This window comes from Ptychodera flava, chromosome 18 (genome assembly GCF_041260155.1).
Source record: "Ptychodera flava strain L36383 chromosome 18, AS_Pfla_20210202, whole genome shotgun sequence".
Classification (NCBI taxonomy): Eukaryota; Metazoa; Hemichordata; class Enteropneusta; family Ptychoderidae; genus Ptychodera; species Ptychodera flava.
Window position 1 is genome coordinate 24,161,013 of NC_091945.1, and position 26,794 is coordinate 24,187,806.

At 37.2% G+C, this 26,794-nt stretch overlaps 1 protein-coding gene across 14 annotated transcripts in view; it reads left to right on the forward strand.

Annotated features, from left to right (window-relative positions):
• The window catches only part of LOC139117214 (bromodomain adjacent to zinc finger domain protein 2B-like), an 83,556-nt gene that overhangs the window by 3,577 nt on the left and 53,185 nt on the right, over positions 1–26,794 (forward strand). For 9 of the 14 annotated variants that reach the window (XM_070680136.1, XM_070680129.1, XM_070680131.1 and 6 more), the window contains exons 2-4: positions 15,540–15,616; positions 21,843–22,052; positions 23,196–23,252. In XM_070680136.1, coding sequence (XP_070536237.1) covers positions 15,541–15,616; positions 21,843–22,052; positions 23,196–23,252 — 343 coding nt within the window. In that variant the 5' untranslated portion in view covers position 15,540. The remainder of the gene's footprint in view (positions 1–15,539; positions 15,617–21,842; positions 22,053–23,195; positions 23,253–26,794) is intronic. The other 5 variants (XM_070680138.1, XM_070680132.1, XM_070680142.1 and 2 more) reach the window with 1 other exon arrangement.

Consider the following 26,794-nt stretch of genomic DNA (forward strand, 5'->3'; position numbering starts at 1 on the left):
AGATGAGTCATGACTGAAAACATTGTACCAAGTCGTGGAATCTTTTCCAGTCACCTGCCTAAAATGTGTCCAGAGCCTTCTTCAATTGTCCTTTTGCTAGAGATTTAGATTATGTAATCATACCGCTTGGAAGTGACCTTGCTGTGTTGCATAGGTGTGACAAGCGTTTGCACAATTCTGTGATGGTGGCAGTGATTTTGGCACTTGTAGGGCTTCATGCGTGTGGCTAAAAGGCAGATCAGAGATAAGAAATCCAGCATAGTGTAGACAGGATGGAGATTTGTGTAACTGCGTAATTTTGTTTCCAGGAGGAAGCGATGGACTCCAATCAGTGAATGGAAATGAAAGAGTTTTGGTAAAACCAACTAAACTGCCAATGACGTGACACTGTTGTTTATCATCCAACCATCTATCTGCAAAACAGCCGGTGGTGCACAGTTGAGAACTTGTCATTTCCATGGAAACTAAAGTGATAACTTTTCACCTGTTTACATCAGAAAGTTACCTGGGGCATTTTTTTCGATTGCGCAGTAAAAGAGGCACATTTCAGCAGAGAACTTGTTGGATTTATTCCCTCACACCCAACCACAAATGAGTTCTGGAAACTATCCCAAAATAAAACACTGGCTCGTGTCATAACATGTGTTGCCTAGTACAGTATTTTAGAAAATCTAGATTTATTTCTAAAAAGTGGTGATGATTTGCACCTTTCTAAATGGTAGTTTTCAATCCATGTGTACAGGAATAGTGACAATCAGTGCATCGGTTTGTCGCTTGTCTCATCATCTCAATTTTCTCTCGTGGAGCATTGTACTGAGTAATAATTCCAGAAATTGCGATGATTCCTGTGTACATCACAAGGGCTGAAAAATTAAGATGGGAAAGATATGATAATTTTTATGAGTATTTCTAATGCTCATTTCTTTGAATCTAACACATGGCATGGCATCCCTTCTTACACCGTAGAAGTGGAGAAAAGTATTATGAAAACATCAAAGAAATGCTTCTACATATCCAGGCACAATCCTTTTACAGATTTGTTGTAAATTTTTCTTGGCATGCGTATATAAAAATCATATTCAATCAAGCTCAGGACATTTTATGTGCTGGAAATAATTATGTGGAGTTTTGTGTGCAGAGTTGAGAGTAGACCCATTGTTGGGATTATATATTTGCACAACCCAAGATAAAAGAGTCTGTTTCTAGATGCAGGTTTAGATTAAACTGACTGAAGTAAATCAGAGTGCATTTGGTGGTTTGGATTAAATACCCAGAGCTAATGGTGAGATGGAGTGTGTTTATGTTGGACCCTGACGATGATAACTTTACATCACTGCTAATGCCGTGGTGTTGTTTGATTTTCAATACCTTTCTCGCCAAGTTACGTTTAAATTCATGTCAGTGATGCTTTGGATCATTCTACAGTTTTGGTGAGATGGATTGGAGGCAGGAAGACGTGAAAAAAGTGTCGGAAGCACAAATAAATATGCAGTGCCTTGCCATTTTATTACATGCAAGACATTGGATGATGTCTGATCTTTCAAATACAAACCATAACCAGTTCAAACGGTCTGTTTTTCTTGGTGAAACTTTCCTAAAGTGCAGTTGCTGTCCTCAAATAAAAAGTGTAAAGGAATCGAGGACTTGAACCAAGCATAGTGCCTAGTAAAGTGAACTTCAGAAAATTTTATTTTGAAATAGTTCAGACTAAATTTTGTACAATAAATGGACCAGCTCCTTAGAATGTCGGCGCCATTACTCCCACCTTATTTGAACCTTTGTGTGAATCTACAGCTGTCAACAGGTTGGTTAGAACTGCCCACTTTGGAAATAGGGGAGACAGCTTAAGCACAATGATGAAGTGAAATGCTGCACTAGAGATTTAGTGTGTACCTGTGAGTTTAAACACTTCTTAAGAAGTAGAAATGGAGATTTTTACAACTATCTAATGGCGTAGGGGTCAAATCCCACATTTTGGATCTGATGTGCATGTATATCTTTGCTCAAAATAATGAAGTTTTTTATTGATACAAATCTTGAGGTTCCATGAAAACAGTTGCATAGCTCTATTTTGTCTGCAAATCATTCAGTATGGTTTATAATTCGGCAGTCATGAAAGTTGTGATTTTTTAATACCCTTTGTAGGAGAGATCCATCATTCATTAATGACATCAGAAGACTTCTTGGCTCAACAGCTAATCCATCACATTATATTTCTCCTGACATTTCAAGGTGTAGGACTTTGTAAGGGTGAGAAAAACATGTTTCATTGTGATGTAGAAAAAACAGTTTTGTATGCTGCAGTAGTGGCATTTTAAATCCCAAGAAGGTGTTTCTGCTCACTTGCATTTTATCTGCGACTATACCTCTAACAGAAAAAAACTCACAACAACATCACGTGCATTTTGAATATAGATTCACCTTAATTTGAAAGGTAGTAAAGGCTATTTTATTTGGTTAGTCAGGGTGAACAAATCCATTTCATATTTTGTGGTACCCAGACTAGTGTTAAAGTTGTCAAACAATTCTATAGTCGAATTTGCGAGTCCTGTGCGCAATCTTTATCATACAAAGTGCTAGTACTTTCTGATCAGTTCAACCTGTAGAGTAGCAACATCCGAGGTCTTGGGCTAACATTTTGTCCGCCTTGCACTACATGCATAAACTACTTCATTTGCTCATCCCTGGCCACTGTGTATTCCATGAAAACTCATCTGTCCACATTTTTGTGAACGAACTTGGTCAAACTCAGTTTCTGAAGAATGGGTAGATTTACTGTACAGGATGATAAAGTAGCTGTTGGGTACCAAGTAGTGATTTTGTCAAGGATTTTTAGAGGTAGATGGTCTAATAAAATATCTGTCACTGCTCTGAGTGCTCAATACCTGTTTGTGAGTGATCTTTATGACATGACTCCAATACCACCAAACTCTGGGCCACTTTGTTTCACTCACTGGTCACCAGTCAAGATGGAACTTTTGTACAGGGAAGTATAGATGGATAGAGTGACCTCCACCCTGCATCACTCTCTTTGTGAGCAACGCTTCTACATCTCCGCGCAAGCCTTGAAAGCTGTCAATGCACAGCAGTGAGCTTGGAAATGTCACCTGGGACAAGTCAGGAAGCCCCATCAAAGCATTATCAAGTGTGTCACTTACGATCAGAATCACATGATGCCGTTGCTGGTTGCTGATTGGCCAGTGCACCTATCACTCAGTTCAAATGAAAATATAATAATCCCCAATACAGGATGCAATGATGCGTGGGTTACCACATGACCAAAGTCTCAGATTTTTCACTCAGTGTTTTCTGTATTTGCGGGTTACCATAGTGAATGTGTGGACACTGTACGTCATACCTAAAAAATTTACATTTTCCCCTTTGGCCATAATATTTATAGCTTTGTTTGTTTCATGAAAATCTGACATATTAATTTGTGCATTCCTTGTAGTTGACTTCAGTCTCTCTGATGTCATTCCCTCTTTTCAAGGCAATATATTTATGAAGTGTTTGAGTCAAGAGAATGAGATTTATAAAAACTTTAGACTTTATGTAAACATATATTTCTTTCATAATTGTTTTCAGAAATGAAGGCTTTATGACTAGTTAGAGCCAGTATTGAGATTTTCAATGCCTCATCAATAAAAGACAAATTAAAATGGTACATTGATATTGAAAAATATGAATAATGCCCTTGTCTGTTTCCCAGAAGTCTTTGCTGTTGCTTGGTTGCATGTGAAAACTTCCATGTGTAAATACTCTGGCTCCTTGATGAGATTTCCACTTTCTCCTTGCCCGGTTTCCTGTACAGGGCTGAATATCAGATTCTGTACTGAGCGTATTACCATATCAACTAGTCTATGAAGCGCTGCACTCAATGCATAATATTTCATGAGTTCCTTTTTCCCCAGGAAGTGATTAAATCCTTTGTCAGTTTTCTGCTGATTTTGTGTTTGGGTTTTTACCTCAGATAAAAATGTCAGCAAATTCCTTGAAACTGAAACCCATGATCGCTTCAAGTCTCAGATATGGAAATGGTATTTTTTGTCGTGTACATGTATATAATTTACCAGCTTTAGCTGTAGTAATAAAAACTGAATAATCTTTAGAAATGGGCAACACTTGCCAACGAGAACTGAAACATTTTCTTGATCACGACATTTCAGTATTCCTCTGCCAATTCAAATCATACCGTATATGTAACTGTACGTCAAATAGACATATCAAATTGTACAAGAATGTCCACTTACAGTGCCCTTTACTCAGAAAGTGTCTACCAGTGCAGGACAGAGAAATCAATGTATTTCCCCTCAAATCTGTGTATGTCTCTCAAATGAAACAGATATTGCTTGCCTCTGCCAAAGTACAGTGGTTGTTAGCCTGAGAATGTCGTTCCAAAGTCCACTTCCACTTCTTATTTTTTTCTTTGTCAGGACTGACCACCCAATGTAAGATAAATTATATGTAAGGAGAGGGGAGAATTAGTTAATGTCCTGTAGAGAAGCATTTTAATCAGCTGCATTTATTGAACTGCCAGGGGGATCCAGAAATCTCCCTGAGTGTACATTTAGAGTTGTTGAAGTCACTGTATGAAGTGCAAAGATTTGTACAGCAAGATGTCCATAGAACAATTTGTCATGTGACAAAAGAATACAAAAACCGAAAAGGTAAAAATATCAATCACCCCCAAATCTGACAGGAAATATAAAACTGCACAATGAGAGATGAAATTTTTGCCCCTGTGCAAAATTTTCTGGTGAAGTTAAGGTCACGGTGGTGTAATGTGTATTGACTGATTCACCACTTATGAGTGTCTGCTGAGTGAAATCACCCGAAAAAAATATGGTATTTTCATTTGTTACACTTACAGTATTATAATGCCATCGTCAGTTCTCTGATTCCCAGAGTTGCTAGAGTTCAAAGAATCAATTTGTCACATCTTTTAACTATTCATTTAATGTTTTTACAAAATTGGAAACAAGGAAATTTAAATTGTAAATCATCTTCTTTCCTTTTTGAAAGAGAAAGATTAGCTGTTCAGTTTCTTTCTCTCTACCAGTCATATTTTCATGTTGAAACTTACGATAAAAATTTCAGGAGTGTAGTTAGGAGGGTAGTGGTACACTCGATGTCTTTCTGTTGAGGTCAGAGGTCATCAACATGTCTGCATAAACTGCATCAGAAGAATTATTCACAATCAGCTACCATACACATAGTAATAGGAGATGGGACATGAATAATAAATACAGTCAAATATGTATACTGTAGCCTTTCCATTGCGTTTTATTTATTCATAAGCAAAACGCAGGTCCATGTGAAAGAAGAGAAAAATAGCCATGCATCATTCACTTTTAGTTTGTGCCAATGTCGTACTGTGGATATAATCATACCTGTTGCATCATGATTGATATTTTCCAGCCTCCTTAGTATGCATCCATTTATGGCATTATTTTAAATTTAAGTCAGTCTACAGATCTGAGTTCTCTCTGACCCATATCCTCTGTATGTGATCATTTTTCTCTTTAGAATTTTTTTACCATTATCATAGCATGTGTCCATATTATATATATACACACACACACACACACACACACACACACACACACACACACACACATATATATATATATATATATATATATATATATATATATATTTGTATAGATGGATGGATGGATGGATGGATGGATGGATATGAGTATTTACTATACATATATGTATGAGTATTTACTATACATTTATAATTTAAAACAAATACGTTTTTGCTACAAAGAATTGGAGGCAGTTAAAAGTTGGCTTTACTGTTTGTACTGCTTGTTTTGATGAATGGCTTTTTCAAGGAGTGAAGGAGGGTGAACAAAGGTAACAGCTAACTGGGCTTGGCTGGTCTTTTAGTCATACTGTGTAAACATGGGGTATGATAGTGAATGTATTGGATGTATTGATTGCCTGCCATCTGAATAACAATTTAGGCAGTGTAGAGTTTCACTTTCTCAGAAATATTTGAATTTGTGCGTCAACACAGCTGTTTTAATCACTTTGATGTAGCCTTGTCGTTTTCTTCAATTGATAGAGAGAGACAGGAAAAAAAAGTCACTTTCAGTACATTCTGTGACAGGTATCTTCACTTTGTGATCATGTGATTTGATTTAGCCAATGACGTGGGAGAGAGTGAAAGTGTGCAATTAATCATGGGTATTGTCAGCTTTTCACTGTTCTGTATGCTGGCCATGGTTGAATGGACTAATCTTATATGTAATATGTACTGCAATTGATGATATTTTACTTGTAAATTATAAATGTACTCAAAGAATTCATAGCTGCCATGAACGATTACAGCATTAATAACGGGGAATAGGGGCCTCAGAGTGGCTCCATAGCGCAGTAAAGCTGATAACTTTATTGGAGCCAGCTAGATTTCTCTGGAGAATACATTTATGAAATGAAGTACATAGAGTATACGTAGGTGTTTCCTGCGTACGAGTTGAGATGCAGGTGCATTTTTTTTCACCCCCTCTGGTAAGTACTGCATGCTCAGATACTGTCAGTTAAATTGTGTAAAGTATCCCTTTTCCACACACACAAAAAAAGATAGCATTTGTGGCACTGCAGATGTGGCCAAGTTGTGCTGACCTTTAACCAGGAGTACCAGTAATTTCAATCAGTCTGAATCCAGTCTTCATATTAGAGTCATTTCAATGATATCAACCAATGTGTGTGTGCTCTCATTTTCCAGAAGAATTTTCGTGACTTTCAGAAATAGACATTTTGTCATAAATCATACCGTTTTGTCCTCAAGTAAATTAATTAATTGTAGGCATTGCGCTGGAATATTTTTAGTAGAATAATGCATCAGAAATGAAACAGCTTGACCCCAAAAAGAAATTGAAGAGGTATTACTTCTATGTTTTGTTAGTCAATGGCAATTATATATCACAGCAAAATTGTGCGTATCATTTGCAGAAGTTTCTGAATGGCAAATTTACTCAAGCGTTTGTTCCATAAAAAGTGTAAATATGATCTCTATCACAGATATCACTGGTACATATCTCTCTGCTTCTTCTGAACTGAATCAAATAAAAGGATAGAGTTTTAATAGCAAAAAGACCTGATTTGTAAACGGGCAACTTGCATGACAACCGAGCTGCGATAGTGAAAATTTGTCCACAGAGGGAAAAAGCAGGAGATTTCCAAAAGACCTGACAGATACTGTTCTATGTGTTACTGACTTTTTAATTTGTGTAATGATACAGAAGTATTATTGTATCACAGCCCTGTGTAGCCAGATTGCCTGCCAGTGCTGACAAGATAATCTCATTGCCTTTCCGCAGTGAGTCATTCCCCAAGTTGACATTCTCATAGTAACTGTTTTAATGAGTGCTCAGAGCTGAAGATGACACATGTGATCATGGCATGAAATTTGATGTTAACTGTGTGTACTGTAACACGACAAATAAGTTTGGTAGTTGAGAAATCATTCCTGTAGTTGATAGGTACAGTACACATCAATGCTGGGTTGCTTTCTTGACCTTTGATCCGACCACCGGACAAATCAACTCATCCAACCACCTATAGTGTAGCTTAGCAATTAGATTGAAGTTTGTGCTGGTGTGATGTAAAAAAAACATCAAGCTAAGATTAACATTCAGTCCAATTGTGAAACAAGCTTGCACATTTAGTGGAGACATGAACTAATTATTTTTTTAAAAATATACCATCAACAATTGAAAAGTTTATTTTAAATAACTGTCCTATAACTGTACAATGTACTTCCTTTTATTGTTTCATTGGCGATTTGGAAATTGCCACTTTTCTGTAAAAGCGTTGTTTCCAAAATATTTTGGTACAATCGTAGACAGTAGAGTGGAAGACACTATCTATAGTGCTGCCATCAATGAACTCAATATGTTTATGGAGACCTGCACAGTGGAGTCTATTTGATAACTACAATTATTGTTGCAGTTTCACCTAATGTTCATACTTGATCACACTTTTCCAAGAGACATTAATTGAAAAAGAACATTTCCGAATTACAAAATTGAGATTCAGGCTTTTGCCCACTTCCAGTGGTCAGCTGACTTCTATGTGCCTCCAGTTGTATTTTTCTCATTTTAAAAAAATAATTTCAATTCATGAGCATTTATATCAGTTACCGTGTTGCTAGCTACAACAGCCATCGTTGATGATCAAGATTTTCACTTCTCCGCACTGGCGAATTTCTACTTTGGAATTGATCTGCTCATGGCCTGATTCATTAATACGTGCTGTCAGGACAAAATATGAGTGATGTGCATGTATTTGCCGCTCCCTGTTGCAGATGTCACCGTAATAACATATTCCATGTCATTCTGCATGGTAATACAATCCCACAGTCAGCCTAGGGGCCCGTATGAATCGCTGGCAGAAACATGCATCTTCATCGCCAGGAATTTATACACTATATTTTATCACGATAGAAAATTCAATTGCTCTGTGTGAGCCCAATCAGCATCATCTATATCCTTGGGAATTCAGCATTCATTTGTCCCGGCCTCAGTGTGTATTCGCTTTGAAAAAGCAAATAGAAAAGTATTTATTTCAAGAATTTTCAACACCAATGTTGCCTGCATCAAAATTATTTTTTTGGGTTGGAAATCTGTTTGCAATGCTAGTTTTAAGTATTTTTTTTGAATGTTGTTGGTATATCGTGTGTCAGATCTGTAATATTGCTTCTAAATGTTGCAGCATTCCTTACAGGTCAGCAGGATCTGAAATGTAAATATTACTCATGCATGCATCGCGTACTTTAAGAATGGTCTCGTGATGGGGAAAGAGATCAGGACAGAGACCGATTTGGAATTAGAATCAGAAAGGGTGTTTTCTGTCAGTGAAGTTGTTCCCGATCATTTTGAATAAAAGCTGTCAAAAGCAGATGTACAAATTTGAGTCTGATGACGGTGAAGTGTCACACATAAAATAATCTCTGATAGGTGGCCGTGTATGCCAAATGACTATGTTAATTGTCATGATAAACCAATGAGATGCTTTATTGATTTTCACTGGGCATGCATGCATGCCTGGCATGTAATATCTTCATTTTCAAAGTGGAAATGGAAAAAATTCAGGAGTTCACACTGTCCGTGTACAAGTTTGTTAAATTTGCATGGTATGGCTTCCCTGTCTTTTTATGGGCATTGCGTGGCTTCACAGTTGGTTTTAGATTCATTTAATATCTCTTAAAATCAGACACTGAATAAAACAGACCTGGTTGGATGAACACAGTGTTTACTGAGAGATAAATGTCTCTTTTTTTATCCGTGAAACCTAAAAAAAATACGTGAGAAATTCAAGTACATGTCAAGTACAGTACTGTACATGTCAGGTAGAGAACAATACAGAATCCTGCAAGTACAGGAGATACATTATACAGTGTACTGTAACTGTAGATTTCATGAATCTATGTAATATTTTTTTAATCCAACAAAGTGGCTGTTTAGCAATAACAAATCATTCTTTCCATAGAGTATAAAGATTAAACAGATGTAGTAAGCACTTTGGATTTATGAATTGCTTCAGTCTTGAGAATTTATTTTCTAAATAAAATACAAGCATCTGGTAGAGTTATAAACGAGCTGATGCATATGTGTGTATCTGTGTGCGAACTTTTATAAAAAAAACTGCATCAGTATGCGAATACTGATTTAAAGATTTTACATTTTTTGCCAATAATGATGAAACCTAGTGTCATTTTTGAATAAAACCAGCCGTTAAGTACTGAGAAATCAACCTGTCCCTTCTGCCAACAATATTGTCTACAAATTTCTGTGCGTGTTGATTATGATGTTAAAAACTGTACCATTCGCCAATTATGAGCCACCAAACCACCGTAAAAAGAGAAATAAAAATAGTATCGGTGCTACGCTTTCCAATTCAAGTGTATCCAAGATTATGGAACACTTCCATGGAGAGGATTTTCATATCGTGCGTGCATGGAGGATACGGGACGTGTCAATCAGTAATGTTAGAAAACATGTATTTTATTGAAGTTCGACGGCTGTGTTGTTGAAATAGGCTCACTTCTCACTTTTTTCCATATGTTGTAAACAATTCAAATTGTACAATTACATATTTACAATATGCAGTGTACACTTCATAGCGAAGTCAGCCAAAGAATGCTAACTTCCTTGTTAAAACGAAGAATAATGTCAATTAGCATAAAAAAAATTGTCTTTACTATGAATGATAATTAGGATTTAGTTACTGATATAGCTATTGTAGGAGGCAATTATGTTCATCAGGAAAGGTGAATTAAACAGGAAGAGATGTGCTGAATGGAAGATATAACAGATGTGTCAAGTACAAAATGTACACGACACGGAGTTAATTTGAAGGAGTTACAACAACAACTCACTGGTTTATGGCAACAGCAAGGAATCTTTCAAAAAGAACATTGTTTTCTGTCACGTTACATGATCCTTTTCTGTAGTTGAGTAAGAGATTTTGACTCAAGATGTTCTTAGTCTTATAAAGTATTTGGAAGGCTGGCCGTGTCCGTGCTAGCTGTACGCTGCTAGCCATAAATTTTACAAGTATTCCGTTCCGGTTCCATTTACAGAGCAAGAAAATCCTTGCATTTCTGCCATCTGTCGCAAGGCATGTCACAGTTAATGGATTAGGGATATTGATTTCTGCATAGAGAACTGTTTTGTTCTCACCAACATCCATGATCTTGTATGTATTTTTACCACCAACATCCACATGACTTATGATTGCAGGGCAGTTTGTAATTTTTTGTAACTGAGAACTGCTCTGACTAGCCAGATTTTGACCAATCTAACAAAATATTGATGTGATAAACTTTTTATATTCTGATTGCAATCTTATTTCAATAGTTTATCTCCGATGGGTATCTCTGAACTAACCATTCTTCATCTGTGAGTAAAAACATTCACAAAAAATGCTGTCCTAAATGCTCCGTGTAGTAATCGAAATTTCCCACCATCTTTACATTCACTTGTTAATTTCTTGTTACTGAACACATTAGCTTTGCCGATTCATTGCGTATTTAATCAAAATAAACTGGAGGGTATCATTGAGATGTTATTTGTAAATGTCAGGGAAACTAGACGGTGCTCTTGTGAAAGGAGCTGAATTTGAGTGGATTTGCAGAGTAATATTATAAATACATACCTGGGTATGTGTTTTTTAAACATATGTACCTAGGATACAAAGGTTTGTTTGATAAGAGCAGATCTCAATACCCATGTAATTTGAATTTTTTCTTTGTTTCTTGACCAACACCTCAATCACCATAGATTGAACTGCTGCGTGTGTAATTGTAAATAAACCACGGTTAAATTGGTGGTAAATATTGATAAATTGCCGTGTGCTCCCTGGAGAAAAGGAATAGCCGCTCTAAGTAATATGCCAATACACGGAAAAGTAATAGCCAATTTCAGATTTCATCAAACATTTTGGTGTCTTGCCACAGGGCCTAACCAGGAAGCACAAACGTGATGCGCAAGACGTTTCCCGAGTATTATACAATTCGTATTTACAAAGACATGGCATGCTAAATGCTGACACGCATTATCTCTGCCTTTTCCTCTGGCTATACTGTTTCAACAACTTGTCGGCCATACCATTAGATGTCTTCAGTCCGTTTGTGTTGTGTATCTCACATTCCACACTCTTCCAGTTGGTCTTCTGTGGCACAGTATTAAATTTTTCTGCTGTCAAAATGATACCAGAAGTCTCAAGTTGCTCCCAATTGAAGCAGCATTTAAATATTCTCGGGTTTGAATATCATAAAAGTTATTAGTATAAGTCGATTGCAGGGAGTAATTCTAGAAATATATGAGGAGAGGAGAGATTGTAACCGGTGAAGTGGAAGGAAGTACAGTACAGTGTAACCAGTTTGTCAGGGCATTACCTTTATCTTTTGATTAAAGTTGTATGACTTTTCATAAACAAAATCAGTTTTTTGTTCTCCTCAGTCTCACTATTTCATGCTGTTGCACAAAGAATTATCAATGAGGACAGATGAAATACAGCCAATCAAACTGCTATGACATGTGTAGAGAATCACTGACTGTCAGTTGATGTGTATCATGTGCAAGTGTCTGAGTACAGGGTCAGTATTTTGCGGATGTCTCAGTTTGATGACAGGGGCATGACCCACTGTCAGTTGTCCAGTATCTGTACAGAGTGTGCAGGGTTTGTGTAAGGAAGTTTTGAATGTGAAATGCGTCTATATGAGATCTCACCGTCAAGTGAAGTCCATGCTGTAAAAAGTGTAAGTCAGAGGTCAGAACCATAGGCAGTTACATGTACTATACACTGAGGCCTATTGGCCATAGACTGCTTCCACCCCTCATCCCACCCCCATGCAGAACAAGCAGCCCCTACCCCCTAACAAGTATAGGGCACAATACAAGGAAGACACCCATTAATGTCATGGATATCCTTTACTATTTCCACCCCACTTTCCCTGTACAAGTCCACCCTCCTACTGGTAACTATGGAGATGTTCCAAACTGTTGCTGCTCAATGTCACACATATTTCAAAGTGGCAACTTTATATCATTTAGCATGCATCATTTGTGGTTTATTTTATTATGTCATGTCTACATGAATAGTAATATTCAGTTTCCTTACTAGTACTTGCACGCTATTGTACAAAAGAATACATATGCTACTCTTTCCGTCCACAAAAAAAACACATTCACTAGACTTCATTGGTACTCCACTGGTTCATTAAGTTGGCATGCCCAGTCCAGATGCAGCCCCCATTATATGCCGTATTGTACAGACACATTCTGTAGTTGAAATACCAAGGCTCATTGCAAAGGAAGTATTCATCTTCTTGTCCCACCATTGCCTTGTCTCGGTTGTGTTTCTCTGGTCCAACACAACAGTTCCTAGGTGGATTAAAGTTAGTACACACCTGCTATTCTCAAACTATTGTTCCTCTAACAAGGTGTGTGCAGTCATTGCATTCTGTTCTGTATCGGTTTTAGATCAGCGCTTTCTAGCTTAATTAGTCTCTTTAACTCCACATCCTTTAAAGTGAAATTTCTCACATTTTGCGAAATGACATCTGGACACATGTCAGGAATGTGGGTCTAGTTGAAACTTCATTTTGTGCTAGCAGGTCACTCCAGTTAAACTTGGTCAGATGTTGACCATTCTTGAATATCTGGGCACCAGAATTTATCCTTATTACCCACTTTTGGTAATGTAATCTTCCAGAACTGAAATTTACGCCAGAAATTCAACAGTTTTGAACTTTCTGAGATTGAAGGATTCCGGTTCTCATCACATATAATATGCTAACCCAAACAAGAGATAATATCAACCAAAGGCATTTATCCAAAATCTTCCAGCTCACCCATGCTTTGCATGGAATAGAGGAGGAATTCAGCATATTTACATCTATCACTTAGTATCAGATGTCTGGGCATACTCTAGCTCTGTCCCTGTTTTTCTGTTTTTAAGGGTACATAATCTGTGGTTGCCGGGGTTGAGTTGACCGGTGACCCAGTCATTGAGTCCCCCGGCTGTGATGTGAGAGGTCAATTTGATTAAAACATACGCACGTCCTCTGCTGGCGGTATTGAGTGCATTGAGGTCACTTGCATATCCAATTGTGCCTTGTGCCGGGCAACGATGATATTGTTATTTGTTGAAGACCTGACTTGTATTAGTTGTGTGAGTTACCCCAGTTCTTTTGCATCTGCCGTCACATTGTAAAAGGTGAAAATGAGTAAAGGTAGGCCTTCAGGGCTTGGTTGAGAAAGGTACACCATACAGAACAGAGTAAAAATCTCAACCAGAATCACATCCCAACATCATTGCCAGCAGTGTTCTAATCAAAAAGGCATTATCTTCACTTCAAAAGTGACCAGCTTAGGATAGAAAGCTACTGATAGATCCTTGCGACGGGTGTGCAATGCTCAAATTCATGTCTGCCAACATGTTTGTCTGGTTGTGCAGTTCTTTTTCTCTTCGCTAACTGACCTTTGCAAGATTTAATATGGTGTCAATTTGTTCTAGAGCGTAACTTAATTAATTGATGAAGTCTTATCATTATGATAGCGAATAATCAAACCCATACAAGTTTGTGAAAATTATCCATATAATGTCAAATGTATGATAATTACAAAATAGAAAAAAGTTGTAATAAATTTTTTATACATGTTGACAATCATTTCTTGTTTGCATTTATTCGGGTAATATAGTGCCTTTAGTAATAATTTTCATCCTTTCATTTTGTTGTTACAAGATATAATGTTGATGAGAAAGGGAAATTATCTGAGCTCATAAAAAAATTGACATAAAGAGAAGAGTGTTTGTGTTAGGTTCACCAGAAAGCAAAAGCTACATTTGCCAAGTGGGTTTTATTTATTTTTTTGCTCAGAAGTGGAAAGAAATTCAGTGATCCCAAGATGGCCGACAGGACTATAATTTCCTGTGTGTTGGTACTCCACTGGCCTTTCATAATTCTAAATTGTCACAACCGCATCATCAAATGACAGAGCCACGTTGAATGATAGTCCCTCTCAGCTCGACTGTTGATGAGGTCAGCTCATTGGACGTTTAAAAAAAAAGAAGAGAGAGAAAACTGTACAGTGTGCATAAGCCGAGCTGACAACTGGCGCCAAATTAGTAATTTATTGCAGGATGGAAACGCACACAAGCATCAATCAGCTTTTGCTTTCCCACTATCACCCTGACAAGAATAGTTTCTTTCTTTTTTTGCTTGGTTTTTTTTTATATCGTTCCAAAGAGTATCGAGGCCGTTGTTGGCATTAAAAAAAAGAGAGAGATCCATTCAGAATACTGGCATAGAAATGCTGTACTGAAACGGGGTCACAGCCAGTCCCGAGCCAAATGTTGTTCAGAAGTGATTTGGGTTGAACTTTGTGTTAAGCGGCTGAAATGTACAAGTTTGTACACATTTACGAATAATGTCTGTGTGTAGCTTTTGATCAGAGCAAAGGCATTTATTTAAAAATGAGGGATAAATATTTCATCGTATAAAGTGACACAGGTGTAACTGTGAATATCATGCCATGATTTTAAGAAGATTTTTAAAAATTTGCTGATCGTTTCATAATTAAAACAAAGTTTGAAATGCGCTACTTGAGGGCTATTTACATGTACTACACTATCAGATTGAAAAATTTACAAAAGGGAACAATTATTTCGTGCAGTCACAATAATAAAGTAGGAGAGATGTATTCCGTAGCAGCAGTAGAGTAGACCTATTGACCCAACTGTCATCCATAAAGTCTAACTCGCACACATATCAGATTTGACATATTAATTATTCCTGTTAAAAATACATTCTCCCATATGAATGTGAATTCAAAATGGCTGGCGGATGCTGAGGTCCCCAAATTACTGATCACAATGAACTTGTGTAGATTTTCAAGCCTTCTGTCATGCTTGAGTACTTAGAGGTAATTTTCATGGCGATGCTTTGTTTAATTTAGTGTGTACACAAACATGTTTTGATCATTTTCCTTCTTTTCTGTATTTCTCCTTTGCAATTTCAGGATGGATCCGGGAGAAAATCCATCACAGAAAAGTCCCGTGGGATCTAGGGGATTTTTCGACCCAGCACATATTCTCGGTAAGTTGTGGTTTGTGTGTTTTGTGATTTTTGCCCGCACAGAAAGTGAAATAGCTACAATTTCACTGCTAGCAACATTTTTTCCCAACAAATTTATCGTGGTTGAGAACCATATAAAAAACAAGTTAATGTTAATTGTGTTTGTTAACTCATCAGCTCTGCATGCTATTTTCAATACAACGTGGTGTATTTTTTTTTTATCCAATGTCTGATCTCGTATTTCAAATATTTTTAGATATTAATTTTCCCCCTTTTATGAGGTTCGAGTTATATTGATTGTTGCGAGATTGTTTCATGCAGTGTTTAAATAAACACATTTCAATAGCACAGGGCCAGATAAATGCTGGTATTTTTGTACGTTTTCACGGGAACAGCTGGCCGAGCTTTTCAAATGACATATTTCACAGTAAATGATAATATTGATGTTGGATACACTGGGCAGTGCTATTTCATGTAGAATAATGAAGAGCTGTCATTGGAGGACTTTGTGCAAATGTAGTTGACATCGTCTCCTCAAGTCACGTTTCACACATCAGGCTGATTCACGCAGCTGCTCTTTGAGACTTGAATCTTACATATTTTGAACCAACTCACAATGTTGATATATCCCAGCTAATGTGCCTTTAGTTGTTGTCGTAGTACTTCCTGTCTCAGAAAATAATCAACAGTCAAGGCCTTTTCTGTGTCTTTGAGTGCCAAAGTCAGTTTTTGTCACCTTTATAAATATAATCTAGTCAATTGTTTTTCCAGACTTTTCCCCAAATTTTTGATCCAAAACGTAGCCATTGAAAAGTGATGTCCATTTGATCCAAAATTATCAAAAAATTACAGAAAAATTCTTAAAAATTTGTAAAAAGTTGCATTCAAATTTTGGTGGGAAAAATTACAGCTCTCAAAGAGTCAATGACTGTATTCATTTTAAAGCTCTGTCTAGCTGTACATTTCTATGTATTTCCCAGTACTTTTGTCAAACACTGAAATAGTTTTTTTGTCCTTCACACGCAAAACATGTTTAAATGCTCAACTTGTCAACGCTGTCAGTATGTGTGCAGTGTTATTGTAAACAACTGAATTTTAGTCCTGACTGGAAATTCACTTGTCATCAGTAACACTGCATATTGCACACAATGGGTTTAGGTAGCAAAGCCAATAATTTGTATTTCCACGGTACGCTGTAGGGAGAAGGGGCAAATATATTTGTTTTTTTGAATGACAGTAACAAATTTTATCAAAGCTGCTGTCCCGTAAGTTTAAAGGAAGGACGTTTCCCAACATATTATAATACTTCTTTGTCTTTTCTTACTATTATGGCCTTGATTACAGCGAACTCGGGGCGTGTTGGAAATATTACTTCATATATTATTAATGAAAAATTATTACCATTGAATATGAAGGGAAAAATGTTGCAAAATTTTAAAAGTTCATATATGAAATACTGTGCATCAAAGTGACAAATAATTTTCTTTCTCTGGTAGGGTATAGTGAAGTTCATACATTATAGTACATGCACCCATAATTTTTGATCAACTTAAGTTACTTCAAATTATCTCTCAAAAGTTCCTTTTGGTTTGATGTGTCATCAACGTGGACTCTAGAAAAAGAGGGTATGTGATGCCTATTGATTGGCAGTACTACACACAGATATTTTGTCTTTTTTTACTTGGTCCATTGGCAGTACTACACACAGATATTTTGTTTTTTGATTTGGTCCATTGCCAGTACTACACACAGATGTTTTGTTTTTTTGACTTGGTTGGCAATAACTGGTTTTTTGATAATGGATATTGTATCGGTTGTACTGAGTTTGTTTTATCCTACGTCACACTGAATTGTTTTGACAACTTGAACAATAAAAAACAAAGCATACTGTTCGTGTTTGCTATGTGGGATGAGTGAGAAATTGACAGGGATGGCTGAGTGTACAGTGCATTTGTGAAAGGATGTACTGTGTAAATGAATTCACCCGGTTCAACAAGCAATATCTTATGCTTGTTTTAAAATTGCTTGCTCTGGTGTTCTAATTAGGCCGTCGATCTCACCAAACCTTCAAAATTATCTCCAGAATAATAAACTCCATGAACTTGACCAGGAGCATGTTAATTTTTACTTCTTCATTTTATCTCTCGATGAAACGAATTATCTTTATTTGGCAATTTTTTTTTCATTCTTTATTCCGTCATACTTATGAGAATTAAGCCATCAGTAAATTTATCTAATCTCAAGCCATATCATCAAATATTCTTGAATTTTTTTTTTTATTGACTTGAATAACATCATTTTTCAATCCAAGATATATTTCATCACGATCAAGGATTAATTTGAGCCAGTGGGAGTCGCAAGTGTGGAAAAACGATATTGTCACCATTTAAAACGAACATTTGATGATATGAGACACGAGTTCATATTTCATACCGCACACAAAAGATCTAACTAAATTACCCCTCAGACTGTGTAAATGTACTCTGTTCGTGATAAAAGAAAATTACAAATTGTAGTCTGAAAATTCTTTCTAAATTACTTGCAGTGATGTTAATTTACTCACACAAAAAATGTTTCATCTCAGTAGTTACAATAAATGAAATCAACAATGGATCTCGCGGAGTTTTCAGTCCATGAATTCACACTGACATAGATTTACTGTACTTCTTTTTTTTTTTCGTTCCATCACGGAATTGAACGCTAATGCTAATCTGTTATTCCTGGTTCGATCCTCTTACTTTCGATTACAATTTCACAGGCCACTTGTCTACCAGAGATGAGTCATCGCCTACCATCTTTCCGTCACAGTACATACATCGTCCTTATCACAAGTGCAAGTGGTAGCTGACATCATAAACTATCTCTCAACGTCATTCCGTAATATGACACTACCTGTTCATCTAAAATTTGTATCCACTTCAGGTATTTCACTGCCACACCCCCCTATCCCAAGAGTGTAAGGTCCCAATTTTGGCATTGGAAACTGTAGGCTCAACCATTTGCTTATAATTTAAGAGGTGGACCTGAACAAGTCTCAGTATGTTAGTCTTCATGTACAGTTACAGTCAATGTTCCTCAGCCTGTACACTAATAATGACAGTCCTAAATATTTAAACTGATCTCTATGGCTAAGCATTAACAGCTGTCGAACTTCTCAATTCTGTACTAGGTAGTCTGACAACACATCCATTTCTCCATAATAAAAGTTCTGAATTTTCTGCATCGTTTATGAAACTAGTCCTGACTAAAAATTGCACAGCAAAAGTTGCATTGTCTTTTTGAACTTATTCTCCGTCTGGACTTCCAGATATAAATTCTGTATGGCTAATATCATGCAGTGACCTCTGACCTGACGTATCTTTTTGCACCATAAATGAAGAAATGTTTGTGGAGCTTTTCCTGTTTAAAAGAGTAAAATACATATGCAGAGTAGGATTACAGTGTACAGGAACATTCTTGTTTGCTCCATAAAAAAAAAAATTTGATTGCTGGCAAAATCAAACATCCTTTCTGTTTGTATTGAACTCTCTTCACTTGAATGAGTTCATCCCTCAAGCCAATACATGTGCATTTGTGTAAAAGCATGGTTTGTGTTTTGACGAGAGACATAGAAAAATACTGGAAATTGATTTTACTTTTTTTCTCAGTTTTTTTTTGGGTGTCAATACTCATTCAGTCTCTACAAAGCGCAGAGCACGACCAAGTTTAAATTTGACGTAGGTAAAACAGGATGTGAATTCACCATCTTGATTGATGTGCATTTACATAATAAATGTAATTGCATTGCTGTAAAATTGGTATTGTATGACATCTGCAGTGTTCTCTTTGAAGGTTGATAATGAGATTAACCAAAAAAACCATCAAAATGGCAGAATCCTTTGAGTGGAATAATTTTGAGAAATTTCGCACACTTGTTAAAAAGTTCAATTAGACTGTGTTGACATTTCATATACTAGATAACGACCAGCAGGAATGTGAAACATGAACGAAATAGGATGAATATGTTTTAATACGTTGATATGTGTCACTTAAATTCACGCCAGGTGCAGGTAACTGGCAGCCACATCTTGCACCGTATATCAAGCCATTAGAAAATCAGCTTGTATTTTGCCTTTCCCCAAGTGGAATGGATTTTGACAGATTGTGTTATTAACACCAAGCAGTGCACGTCATATACGCTTGAACAGCACTAGCACTGCCCTGACCTTTTAAATTTCCAATATGCATCTTTTCTTCCAGATCAGATAACAGTGGGGGGGGGGGGGGGGACAAACACAAGAGAGAAAATATTTTACGCTATCTTCAAACTATCCAGTTGAGTCAGTAATCTGTCTTCAAAACCATGAACGCTATTCATAAAAAAATGTATATGAGAAAATATTTGAATTTGACCTTGCTCTTCATGACATTTTACACATTTATCATTGAATGTGGGGTACCTCATGGGTACATCCATTTCATCTGTTTTCTCCTCATTCCTTAATTTTTTTTAAGTCATCAATCTTGCAGCCATATAAATGTCCTTTGTAAAATTCCATATGACATCAACTCTGTCTCATCGTAGGCAATGAATTAGAAATTTATTATCGAAAGTGGAGCACTCTTGATGATTCTCCTGTTTGTCACAATTTTTTTTTTCTCGTGTCAGATATAGAAAATTGTATTTGATCAGCGTGACGTAGCTGACATCACTGACATAAATGGTGTGTCTTGATTTTGATGTAGTGATGGAGCCCTCGATGGGTTATCAAGTCCTGATTTTCAATTTTAGAATTTATCAGTGCTGGTTTTTTTACTCTTTAATTATAATGTCATGATTAAAGCAGATTTCAGTTTTCTTGGTCACAAGCAAACTTCATGGAAAATGTTTTGCCATATACCATTCCTAATACCATTTATAATACATGTACACTACAAAATAATTGTAGCATACATGTATTGGGAATGATATTCTTGTTATTCCTGGAAACATGATAGAGTCTATGCAGTTTAATTTTCTCGAATCAGAGGCTCATTTATGACCCGTTGCATTGAGATTGGACTGTATTCAAGATTTGTGCATCGTGCAAAATCGCTGAAAATGATTGCGATACAGTACACACATACAGGCATGTACACACACACACACCTTTTGTTACAAATCCACAAGTTGAATGAAAACTTCCTCAAGGGCCGTTATCGAACCATGGCAGTAAGACAGTGAAAGATATCATTTTTTGGAAGGATCCCTTTGCTGGTGCAGTGCAGGCTCTGAGCATCTGTAATAGTGAAATGACATGATTTCAGCTTAAAAGGCCTCTCCTCTTGGGTGGGTCAGCAAGTCCCACATTCCCCATTGGGGTTACATGTACGTGTACATGCTTGCCGTGTTACACTCTGGCTTAGGAGAGATCTGCAAAATCTGTGTGCAAGAATAATTACATTTTGTGAGATATTCCAAGATGCCTAAACAAAAAGTCTTGGAATTGTTTTATTTAAGATGTGATTTTTGCTGTGAGAACTGATTCTTGTACCATCAGAGCAAATATTTCAGTCTCCAAGCGATGCCTGGTCATGTGCTCACTTGCCAGCCAATCATATCATCTGGCTTAGATTGTATTTTAAGTGAGGTCACCAGTAATATACAGCTGAGGTCATATGATGAATTCACAGTGAGAAAATTGAGATGTGAGATTGACAGTGTTACTCGTCATCTGATTTAAATATGAGATACAGGGTGTTATCTGTCTGTGTTTCTCGTATGGCTGGCTTCACCGACATGAGGTGTGCCTTGTAAAACAGGTGTCAAGCTACGAAACAGGAGTTGTGTGGTGATGTTTGTGGAGTATATGCAAGGGGGAGGGAAGAGGTGAGGAGAGCACAGGATTTGGCAGAGGTCAGGTTGTGTGCAGAGGGTAGTGCATGAAGGATATAAAGTGGAGGGTGGGTTAGGAGAGTTGCAAGATTTTATAGAGGTGTAGGATAGGTTTTCTAAGTACCTGCTTCTGTAATGTGAAAGATTAGTTTCTTCCTTCTCCGACCATTTTCCTCGGAAAAAATGTGAAAAAAGTAAACAAGCAGTGTTCCTGTTCAGAAGTGAAACGAAGTTTAGAGGCCTATGAAATTTTACTCCCATGTAATATTTAAAATATGAACACAAAACATTCAGTCATTTTGTAAATCGTGAGCCCAATATCAATTATGATATATTTATCAACTTCATTTATTATCATCAATGATTATAAAATTTTTCTTTTTTCCATTTCAGGTCCTCCAATGTTCCCTACGAGGCCCCCAACATCTCGGGACCAGCCCTATGTAGCACACATGCCAAGCGCATTCAGTATGTTTGGCCAGCCCATGTATCCACCTCGTAGTCCCCATAGTGAATTTGGCGGTTTGGGCAACTTGCGAGATAGCTTAGGCAGTCCCCTGGGCTCTCCCTCCGCTCTGGCGCACAGCCCGCTAAGCCCAACAGGTATGTCAGTAGGACCTGAGCAGCTGTGTTTTTTTGTTTCTGCCGACGAATGAGTGTGGTTGCTGTGGTGTTCAACGTAGTCTGTTCCAAACACTCTGCTTTGTGCCCTGATTAGAGTCCACTGAAATGAGTTTGATACCTGCATTCATGGCAAATAAAAGCAATACAATAACTGTTTGCGTTACGCAAGAACTCCGCATTTGCATGTGAATCGCCAATCAGACAAAATGAAAAGACGGGTTTTTAAAGGACTGAAACGTTTGTGTTGAGATCACAGCCAGGGGAATGCTTTGAATAAATGGGGGATGTTGCGATAAAAATGCTGACTTTGTCTGCCATCTCCTGGTGATAGAAGCAAATTGGAACAGGTTATGATTATGCCAAACACTCAGTAATTCAACTTGTTATGTAGAATCCCATACATTTTACCAATATGTTTGCACTGGTCAGTTCCACGGAGAAGAACAAAGGCGGGTGACAAACATGAATATATATCTTATATCTCTGATTAGAATTAATATTCAACAGTTTTTAACATTTTTCTTTTAATCATTAATTCATAATACTTGATCTTGAAGCTACTTCTATCTTTGTGCCTGGCTCTCCTTCGTGTTAAAAATGCATCATTGCCTATATTAACTAGTCATGCCTTGTGTACGCGTTGTAACATTGTACGTTGTTTCAATTCACACTGTCACCTCATCAGTCACAGATTTCGCTGCAGCACACCTACTAGCATGCTATACCACGTACGTGTATTGGCAACCCCCCTGCTCGCCTGACACTCTCTTCACTTTAAAATTCTCCGCAGCAGACTCTTCACCCCCCCCTCTCCCCTACTCTCACATTTGGAATGATCCGTTTGCTATACCTATCTACTAGGATCTGGTGGCTTTACTTCCAAAGAGGGTGACACCACATTCAGTGGACAGATGAAGTAGTAGTATATATACTTTCTACAGTATCTCCCTCACTAACTTCACTCACTCTCACCAGACCCCCGTTATGATGTATATCCTACTTCACATTGTAATATTCACCGTATTTTTCTTTTCGTTTCTTTTTCATTCATCATGTGCTAATTTCTACTAACATCAAACCAAGCAGTAGATATATGATGGGGTTCTATTTGCCTTTTTCCAGCAGGTCTACATTGGCCACTCACAGCCAGTGTGCATTTATGTAACTTGGCAACTTTAGGTGACTATTACATATATACATATTATTCATGTATTTCACCCGTTCTTCTTATTTTAAACTCTCTTTTTTCTCTCTCTCTCTCTCATCTCACCAAAATTACACAAATTACACTCTCACGCAGCGCAAACACATTCCACTCATATCACATTCATCATATAATGTACATTCTGACAGATGTATAGCATAATTAGAGTATTCTCATAGTGGTAGTTCTCCTATAGATGTTCGTCAGGGAAAATGAGTCAATCGACCATTTTGTTCCCGCCTCCTGCATGCTTTATATGAAAGCTGTAGATAGAAGTTGTAATGTTCCTGTATAAACTACAAAAGTCTTGAAAAATTTCTCAGATAGAAATGTAAAAATCACCTGAGGGATAAAAAAGAACACGTACAGTACACGACAGATCATAATCTTATACTCTGGTCAACATGGTACTATCTGAAAAAATTGCATTCATGCATTCTGTGCATGTTGATCTGAAATGCTTGAATAGTTGTTCATATTCTTTACATGAGTGAATCTTGAGGGTTATTTTGATGGGCTTTCTATTTTCCATATTAATTGTTTGGAGAAATTTCTGAAAATCTTCAGATCCGTGTGCATGGAGGGTATCAAATACCTCTGGTTGAGAATACCTAATACTGTTACTTTTTTGTTTTTGAACATGTTTTTAAGTACCAACAGTCAATATTTGACCTCACAATTATGCATAAATTGGGCAAAATTGTAGACAAATTTGTAAATCTGTGAATGTTTAGTTATAGGGATTGAACATTTGTCACTGACACTCTTACAGAATTAGCCAAGGAGTACTAGATTTGGACGCCTTTAAAAAAACTAATGGACATACGACGTGACGCAGTGTTCTGGCACATGTCTTGTTGTTGACTTCCCAAGTAGAATGGTATAAATCAGAAATGATAACAAGCATCCGAAAGCGTCTGTTTAAAACCAGAAACTCATGAGATGTATGATCAGAGGGTTGTGCCTTGAAACCGGCCTTCTTTCCTCGATTCTGCCATAGCTGTGACACTTCATTATGCATGGTCAAATATTGACTGTTGGCACTGTAATAAGATATTTAAAAAAATCTTAGAAAAGTACTTTGGCAGTCACTCCTGCTCTGTATTTTTCTGTGTTATAAAACACATGTATTCCTCTTTGACTTTTGGGGCAAACTCTCTTCAGTATCAGATCCAGACGAAAAAGTCGGGGGAAGTTATGTTAACCTCTTCACTCTGTAATCTTTAGTTTGCCCTCATTTGTCCTCCATTGGGTGTTTGGACTTGTACATTAGCAAGCTTTTAGGTGAAATACCCTAGGAGATAGGTGGCTTTAATCAGAATTTTAGGTGAGGAAGGTTTTGAAAAGTCCATTCTATGTAAAAAAAACGGCGCTGATTCCAAAAAAAGCAGTCTTATTGACCCAACTCAAGACAAAATTGCCATTTTGGCCACTTTTACCTCAAAAAATGGTCATTTTTGAGCAAAATAACTTAAAACGATTCGTTTTCTTCGCAATAATAGATAAAACGATGTGTTGAAAGTTCATTCCATGTAAAAATGGGTGCTAATTTCACAAAAAGTAGTCCTATTTACCAAACTCAAGACAAAATTGCCATTTTGGCCGATTTTCCCCAAAAAACGGTCATTTTTAGACAAAAACGGAAAACCTATTGTTTTCTTCACATTCGGAGATCAAATGATGTATGAAAAGTTCATTCCATGTAAAAATGGGTGCTGATTTCACAAAAAGTAGTCTTATTTACCTAACTCAAGACAAAATCGCCATTTTGGCCACTTTTCCCTCAAAAAATAGTTATTTTTAGACAAAAAAACTAAAAACGATTCGTTTTCTTCACGTTGGAGATAAAACCATGTCTGGAAACTCTGTTCCATGTAAAGATCGGTGCTGATTTCAAAACAGACAGTCTTATCGACCTCACTTAAGACAAAATTGCCATTTTGGCCACTTTTCCCTCAAAAATGGTCAATTTTAGACAAAAATAACTTTACATGATTTCGTTTTTTCACATTTGGAAATAAAATGACGCATGAAAAGTCCCTTCCATGTAAAAATTGGTGCTGATTTCAAAGAAGGCGGTCTTATTGACCCCACTCAATAAAAAATTGCCATTTTGGGTACTTTCCCATCAAAACGCCCTTTTTAGTAAAAAGAATAGCCACATCTTCATGATCTGTATTTGTGACTGTTAGTTTCGTTCCTTTCAAAATAAATGGCAAGCAATCGTCACCAGAAATTAAAACTTCTCTTTCCCGTTACATTATCTGTCTGTCATCTTCATTTTTCTCATTGTTAATATGATCACTCATCATCATCATCATCATCATCATCATCATCATCATCGTTGTTGTTGCTGTGGTCATCATTGTCGTTGTCATTGTTGTCGTCATCGTCATCTTCATTAGTGATATCTTGTGGTTGAATGATCTGAGCAAGAATGGTTGGCATTTGATTACCAGTAAACCAGACTGGTAGAAAAACTCCATCAACCTCTTTCCAGCCATGATCTGTAGGCTCAATGTTTTCAAGAGGATCTCGTAGATGTGCATGCTTCCATAGATATGCCACATAATTGCATCGTTTTAATTTTGTTCAAGAACATCTTTGCATGGTGGCAGCATACTTGCATCAATTCCCTTTATTTTCCCCAGTGGACTTTCTGGATTGGTTGGTTTATATTTCATGAGAAAGATTTTCAATCTCGCCTCATTCACAGATGATAATGTTCCCTGACCATTGAGTGAACATACATATCGCTCTATCAGGTTATCGTCGTCGGCAAAGTTATATTCTCTCCAAGAATGCCGGTCCTTCAAGACAGAGAGGATTCTTTGCTGCTTCCTTCCATGGGTTCACCTTTCCCTGCCTGAAGAAGGGTGATGTGTAGTCACATCCTGTCAGAGCATGGTAGCCGGTAAAGCCTTGCAAAGAACTGGGCCAATGTGATTTCCCAGTGCTGTAATATTGACATACTTTCTAGTGTTATCACTTGAATGTCCAAGATCCATCCACAGATTGGCATTGAGTTGTCTGGCATGGAACAGCAGGTTGACCATATATCAGTGTCTGTTGCCCGGACGACAACATTCTGTCCTGGTATTGCTCTCGATAATATGTTGAGATGGTACACTAGGCGGGTAACGGCCTCCACATGTGAACATATATATTCAGGTGCCTCAGTTTGTTCAACAATATCTGTCAAAGTAGCTGTATATTGGATGCAGTGTCCCTCATGTGCAACGATAACTCTCTTTTGCTTTATGATAGATGCATAACTGTTATTCTTCCATCTTCAATGAAGAACTTGAGAAGAGCAGTTTTTAAAATTTGCTGATCTCAGTGCGTATCTGAAATCTTTCGGACGTAACTGATCTGCACCAGTGATGTGAAATGATGCGTCATTTGCACCTCTCATATTTTGCTCAGCATTCTTTATACTTTTCACATAACTGTCACAGACAAAGTGAACTTCACCTGCTTGTACACTGCATATGATCCGCAGGACCAGCTCAGCCAC